General features: G+C 29.7%; 1 protein-coding gene across 1 annotated transcript; it reads right to left on the reverse strand.

Annotated features, from left to right (window-relative positions):
* Positions 1–783: 783 nt before the first annotated feature.
* On the reverse strand, positions 784–1,907 carry LOC129291270 (NDR1/HIN1-like protein 10). Its single transcript, XM_054928545.1, has one exon. The coding sequence runs from the start codon at positions 1,798–1,800 to the stop codon at positions 1,021–1,023; it is 780 nt and encodes a 259-aa protein (XP_054784520.1). The 5' UTR covers positions 1,801–1,907; the 3' UTR covers positions 784–1,020.
* Positions 1,908–7,629: the final 5,722 nt, after the last annotated feature.

The raw sequence follows: 7,629 nt of genomic DNA on the forward strand, positions 1-7,629 counted from the left end.
AAAGTAAAAAATAAATAATTTAATAAAATATTTCAAAGATATTCTATTAATAATATTTTTAGCTTTAGTCATTCTTACATTATGACTTAACAGCTGGCTTGGTTTGCACTTGATATCTGTACTTTAAGAAAAAGAAACCAAGTTTTCTATTGCAAGGTGACATCCAAACACCAACATACAGCTTGTTCATTATTTTATAATAAAAGAGGATTTGAGGCTATTCTTCCATTATCATTTCAATTCCATTTGCCTAAGCACATGGGATTTTTTTTTTCAAAAAATAAAAAAAAGGAGGGAGAACATTTTTATTATTGCTACAAGTTGTTTTTATGTGTTTATTAAACAAAATTGTCGATTTTGGAATTGACTTTATTTTGTCCAAGTCCAGCTTGATTAATTCCTTGTAATATGCCCGTTTGAAATATTATGTAATTGTTAGTTAGTCCGTCAAATCATCACATTTTGGCAACTAAAAGGAATCAAACTCATCCATAACAATGATCAAACAAACCAACATATTTATCCTCTAACTCTTTCTTCATTTCAGTCCCTGCAAAAAGGAAAAAAGAAAAAAAAAATCCTTTCTTCTATATGAGTTTTTTGAATAAATATTTATGCCTAACGCTTAATGGCTAAATCACTGATGTTAACATTGAACGTGGAGATGATGGATGGTTTGAAAAGATTATTAATGTCTAATGAGACAAATCAAAGGGGTTACTTAAAAAAATTATAATTTAAATATTAGAGGAAAATAATTTATCCCAAGAAGTGGACAAAAGCTTAAGACATAAAATACAAAACTAACTTAAAAAATTATACATTACAACTGTATCCTACTACAATTCAGCAATCTCGGTTGAATTTACAGACAATTATGATTTAAGTATCACCAAATAAAGAAAAAACAAATAAAAAGCATCACTTCAAAACCAGAAAATAAAAGAAAAATAAATGAAAAGTAAAAATAATCATAACATCACACACCTCTGAGCAATTTCTGTGTACTATTCTTCTTTCTTACCCAAGGGTCCATTTCCAGATCTTGAATCTGACATCAACTTTGCACTTGGCGTTCGAAGTCGACGCCGTCGCCGGCTTCTTGCCGGACGGAAGACTAACCCTGATTCCATCGCAAGACACTCTGATTCCGACTTTGGGCGTCTTCAAGCTCCCCATCTTGGCCGTCACCTTCGTCTTCAAATTCACCTCTAATGGCAAACCACTCTTGCTCCTCATCCTCGCCTTCAATTTTCCGGCACCCTCGTCGTCCACTGTCTGCTTACTGCTCGAAACCGTAGCCTTCAACACCGTGGTGTTCTTCTTCCCGTGCTCGAAAGAGGGGATCGTGCCGTCGCCGATATCAACGCCGTCAGAGAGAATCGAAATCGAGGTCGGCTGGTAGATGAAGGCGATGTTCTTGTTAGGATTTCTGGCGGTGACGCTGATGTCCAATTTAGAGTCCAGAGTAGAGGACGATGAAGTGAGGTTAAGGTAGGAGAGTTTGAGGGAAGTGACAGTGAAGGAAGGGCGGTGTGGGCGATAGATTAAGTAGAAAATAACTCCGGCGACGCCGATGATGAGGAGCAGGACAAGGAGGGTGAGGAGGAACCAGTAGAGGAATCTGCAGCAGCATCTGCAGCGGCTACGGCGGTGGTGGGGCTGGGGACGGTAGGTAGGTCTGGTGGCACCGTAGAGTTGAGCTTTGGTGGCAGGAAATGAAGGATTAGCGGCACCGCCGTTGGTAGTGACGGTGCCGTTAGAAGCAGGCTTGGCGGAAGGATAGATCCTTTCGGCCATGGAAGTAGTGTAGGAGGAAGAAGAAGAGGAGAGGAAGAGAGAGAGGACTGAGAGAAAGTAGAGAGGAGAATTAAAGAGAAAGGTGCTTGTTATCCTTCTAAATTATGAGAGATGGACATTAAAAGGTCCATGAACGGAGCAAAAGTTGATTGGTTTTGTGTTTATTATCATCTTTTATTAACAAAAACATAACAAATATCAAATTATTACATTAAAAGAAAAAAATATGAATAATATGATAGGATTAAGTATAAAAAATAAAATTAGTCATTAAATTGATTAAAATATTAATTGAAAAATTAATAATTAACTATAAATAAACTGTAATCAAATTATTTATAAATGAAATATTTTATTAAATTAATTAAAACTCTGATTTAATGGTTTTTTGATTGACTCAAGCGAGTTGAATCGTGTTTATATAGTATGGGCGTCATTTATAATTTACATTTCAAGGAGAAAAATGAGAATAGTGAGGTGGGGAGGATGGGAACGTTCCAACGAGAGACAAGAGCTGTGTCCAGCTCGGCACTCGGCAGCGAGCGCGTACTGAAGCCATAACAACCTCATCGTCTCATTGATTATTCCTCCGCATCTCTCATCACGAAATTAAGCAGAAATGATCAAATCATTACTTTTATCTGAAACAAATAACTTTTAATTTTATTTATATTTAAATAAAAAATATTTTAAATTTGCGTTACATTTTTTTCATAGCTTATAAATTTAAATAGGAGTAAAATTAAAAATTCTATTTAATACCCTACTAAATACGTTGTATTAAAGATCACAAATTTCTTTTAAAAAGAATATTATAATAAAAACTAAAGAGAATATTCTTAAATAATATTGCTATTTTAGTATTTTTTTTACCCAATTGACTTTTCATGACCTTTACAAATATATACATATAAATATGATTCAAGTGATCCTTGAGAAGTTTGCATTTGAAGTATTTGATTTGGCAAAACGAAAAAAAAAAAACTTTTTGAACTATTTGAGTGGTATTATATATAATCCATGAATAATACTTTACAACTTACGTGCTTCGTACTCCCTCAGTTTTTTAATATAAAAGAAACTATTGTATATCTCTTTATTTTTATTTATAAGTAAAATTATAAATTTTAAAAAGCATTTGTTATATATTTTTCAAATTATTTCTCATAAAATAAATATTTATTTTTACCAAACAAATTTTTGTCATTGATTACAAGATAAGTCAGTCAAATTTCTTTTGCCCTTGAACCAACTTCTACATTCATATTCACTCGCACTACCACAATATAAGTCATTTTAGACATTGGGTAGGTGTTAATTCACATACTTACATACATATATATTCTCAGTCACATTCTTATTTTATTGAGTAAATTAATGAGGTTATTTTATATAAGTCAAATATTATATTAATCACACTCAAAAGCGTAATTAGAAAGATATGGAATTTTTTTTTAAAAATCTATATTTTAACCAATTTTTTTAAAAATGTAAATTAATTCAAAATTATTTATATTATGATGTGGAGGGAACATATAACACCAGTCATTGCGTCAACTTTGTTAATAATGTTGGTAACAGCATATCAAGCTTACATTTGTTATTAGTATAAACTGCTTTGAAGGGCTCATTTGTGCGTATAATTGACATTTTTCTGCCCAGTTTGTTCACACTATTTCTCTCATTAACTGTCCTTTCATATTTTGAAAGATCCAAGAACTAGAGAGCGAGGTCCCAGCTCATGTACGGATTTCGAAATGAATGCTGCTCCTCCATATGTATTGTATTGAAATTTAAGTCAATTTAATTAGCTGGCTATATCGTTGAGCTAGCTTCATCATCTATTTAATGAAATATTTTCTTTATGATTTATCTAATTATGATTTGATTATAATTTGGTCATTAATTCTTAACCAATATCTTAACTACTATGATTTTCAATAACTTATTCCGATGTGAGTTTCTTTAACTAACTTAAAAAAAAATAAATAAATTGATCACTTGTAAGTTTGTTTGTTTGTTTGTTTTTTAAACTCTAGTTTATTAAACTATGAATTGCATATAGAAGTTGGAAACGAAAAAGAAGAGTTGAAACTGGCCAAAAAAAAAACACAAAAGAAAAATTGTGACGCTAGCTCAACGATAGAGCCAGGTAATTGAATTGACTTAAAAGAAAAAGAAGGGAACGCGTATAAAAGGAGAGTGGTGGTGAGGTTTTGGAGCTTGAGAAATTGTGACGTGGGAATTCAGATGCTCCACCAGTCCACTTCTCCTGTTTTGGACTCTCTCTCTCTCTCTATATATATATCTAATATATATATATATATATATATATATATAAAAACGTGAGGGAAACGGAGCAGACCACGTTTAATAGTCATGAGACCGACTTCGTTCTTTTGAGAAATAACAAAAGTTGTTCCTAAGTTCCTACCAAAACGTCCAAAATTATGTCCCCAAGTCATCAACTTTTTTTCCATTCCATTATTAATCTTCTTCTTACCATCTTATTTTTTTAAAAAAAAAAATGTCTATAAAGAATTAATGGCATGGTAATTTGTTGGTTTTTAAGATTTTCAAATCTTGACTTCATGAAATTAAGAACTCCTTTGTTATAAATTATGAAATACTTTTAAATAATATCAATAAAACTTATTAAATGTACTTTATAATTTTAATTTTTTAAGATAAAAATATAAATTTTTAAAAATATTCTTCATTTAATACTTCATTAATGAAAGAATATTGAAAAGAAAGAGTAGATGAGAAATATAATGTTAAAAAAATCATTAATTTGAGATGGAGGGAGTATCATTTAAGTCAAGTTAATATATTTTTAGACGGCACGTGCTATCAAGGGTAAAAAATCAAAACTTGTCATGTTTTAGTAAGATTAAAGGAAAAACTATTTAAAAAAAAAAAAAAACACACATACACACGGAATAGTTATAAATGCCCCCCATTTAGTAGTAAATGACAACCACTGGCAAGTTGTTTTGGCAGCAACACCACCTCCCTCCGAGTGTAAGGTTCAAGTTTTGAACCTCACTTTGACATATGAATGTGTGAGCTGTGTGTTTAATTGATTCGTTTCAAAAAAAAAAAGGAAGTAATAACGGGTACAAATTTTAAATTTAAATTATATAGCCGACACATATATAAACCTCTTATTACAAACTGAGCTTATTCGCTACTTTTAGTTAAGGAAACACTTACTCTACTCCAAGACAACTCATATTAGCAGTTACCGACTGTAATTGACTTCGCTCATTGATAATGAGCCAAAAACCAAACCCAACAAAACAAAACAAAGTTATAGTATTACTTTACAACTAAGCAATACAATTTCTATTTTTTTTTCAGTAGAAAGCAATGCAATAATTTTGAACACGTCAAGCTTTCTCGTTGTTCTTCAATCATATTATTATCTGCGTCAACAAAAAATTTTTGTTCATTTCCTCTGTTACTTATTCTTTCAATTTATTTATTATTCCTGGTTATGTAATTTAACCATTTACAAAAGTCCGAACACGCAAATACAACGTGGAGTTCTTATTCAAATAAATTATATAAAGTTTATTGAAAAAGTATAATATTTTTTTAATTTTAAAACAAAGATCCATTTTTACTACCCAAACTTGCAATTTCTACAATTTTTCACACCGAGAAAATTACTATTTGGAATTATTAATTTTCTAATTAATTCTTGAAATGTCATTCTCCACTCATAATGTGACATAAATTTAAAGGTGTCTGAGGAAATAAAGTAGTCAAGCAGTACTTTGGAAAAAAAAAAAAAGCCATGTTCCGGTGGTCCGGAAAGTCTCATCATTGTTCAATCCAAGCTCACGGCACTTGCTTCCGGGACCAAATCTCTAACTCAAAGTAAATATTTTAAATATATATATATACTTCTCCAATTCTTAGTATAAAATATTTTTATCATTTTACACATATTAAAAAAAATTAATTTATTTTTGATGTTATAAAAAGATAAAAGTATTTCATTTTTATCTTTAATTTAAAATAATAAAATAATTACATTAACTACATTCATGCTAATCAAGATGGGATAAAATTAAAAAAAAATTTAATTTTATAATTATTTTTAAAATATATATTATAAATAAGATCGGAAGGATATATATATAAATTACTTGTGCTTTAATTTAATTTATTTGATTTTTTTGTGTGCACATCGCGTCTTTTTATTAAAAATAATTATATTTAAGATATGATAGAATATTAAATGTGAACACTTTTTATAGCCAATATTCAAATCTTGACTCATTAAATTATGATGAACTAGCCTCTTCTTATGCTAGATTTAATCCTTATTAGTATCTTATCCGTTTTTTCAATATGGTTACTTGGTTGTATCAAATTCAAGTATTATCACATTCAATTGAGAGTTTATCTTTCAAAAACATTTTTTACATTTAGATAAACTTGAATTAAGACCTTATGATTAAGCGACCATAACTTTTTACAGTTTCACCATGATAAAACTTGGCTGGTAATTTAATCTAGCTATTTAAATTAAATACATTTTGTAAATTTTTGAACGTATATAATCTTTAATAAAAAAAATTGTAAATGAAAGAACCTTGCATAGAAAATTAAAATCAAATTAAATTATAATACAATATTTTCATATAATTTGGACAAAAATATTATTTAATAAAATTTTCTCTTAGAAAAAAAATAAAAAGGAAAGAAAAGAAAAGCACAAGGTGAGTGATGTGAGGCAGTGAAGGGCAAGTTGCAGAATGCAATCACTGCCATATCAATATACCATAATAACATTTGAATCACACTCTTATTTATGAAATGAAAGTCAAGCTACCTGCAATTTTGATTTGATTCCTTACCTTCCCTTGCTTAATTTATCTTACATTAATTCATTATTAATGTGGTCTTCTTATATTCCCTCATTAAAAAAACGAGAAAAAACTTATGCAAGCTTGAGATCATCATTATATTTCTTATGTGAAGTTTATTTTAATTATTTCTGTGTGATACAATGAAAAATTAATAAATAAAATATAGTACTACAAAGTTTAATTAAATCTCAAGCCACTGTGATGATTGGAAATTAAGAGTTTAAAAGTCACAATGTTCACAATTATACAACATGAATATATAGAAAACAATGAAGAAATATAAAAAAGCAAGGGGGAAAAAAGGCATGGGGCCTAAAAAAATAATCGTGACGTGTGAGATTACTTGAAATTTTGATATGTAAAATAGTTGGCGCATTAATTTATTCATGATTATTATGTGAATATTCTAAAGCAGCATAAGCATACTACGGTTGAACATTGAAAATATCACCATTAACTTGCGTGTGCGATTCAAGATATCCTTAACAAAGACATCCAATTCTCATGTTAGATAAAATGTTACTTTCTTCTCATGCTGTTTCATCAAAGATAGAAAGAAGACTATAGAAAACACAAAGGTATTTTCGCTATTTAATTTTTAAGTCGTCAACTATATATGTGCAAGTTTTTTAGAAAATTGAAAAGTGAAAAATGTCCTCATATCATGTTTTCTTTTTTTTTTTTTTGTTAAAATGTTTTAAGGGTCAAGAATCATGATCTCAGTTATGTCCATGTATTTGTATGTTGTCTAAAATAAGCTATATACTAAAAGATCGTTTTTTTGAGTCCCCCCCCCCCCACATGAAAGAGTCACTTTTTTAAAAAAAAAATATTTTGAAAAATTGTATGATATTTGTGTGTGTGTGTGTGTGTGTGTGGAGTCGATCAATGAGTAAGCGAATTGAGTAGCTCACAGTACTTATAGCTTGTTTGACGTCCAAGGCTA

The sequence above is a fragment of the Prosopis cineraria genome, unplaced genomic scaffold (genome assembly GCF_029017545.1).
Source record: "Prosopis cineraria cultivar Desert tree isolate PC_DT_omini unplaced genomic scaffold, ASM2901754v1 PC13, whole genome shotgun sequence".
Taxonomy (NCBI): Eukaryota; Viridiplantae; Streptophyta; class Magnoliopsida; order Fabales; family Fabaceae; genus Prosopis; species Prosopis cineraria.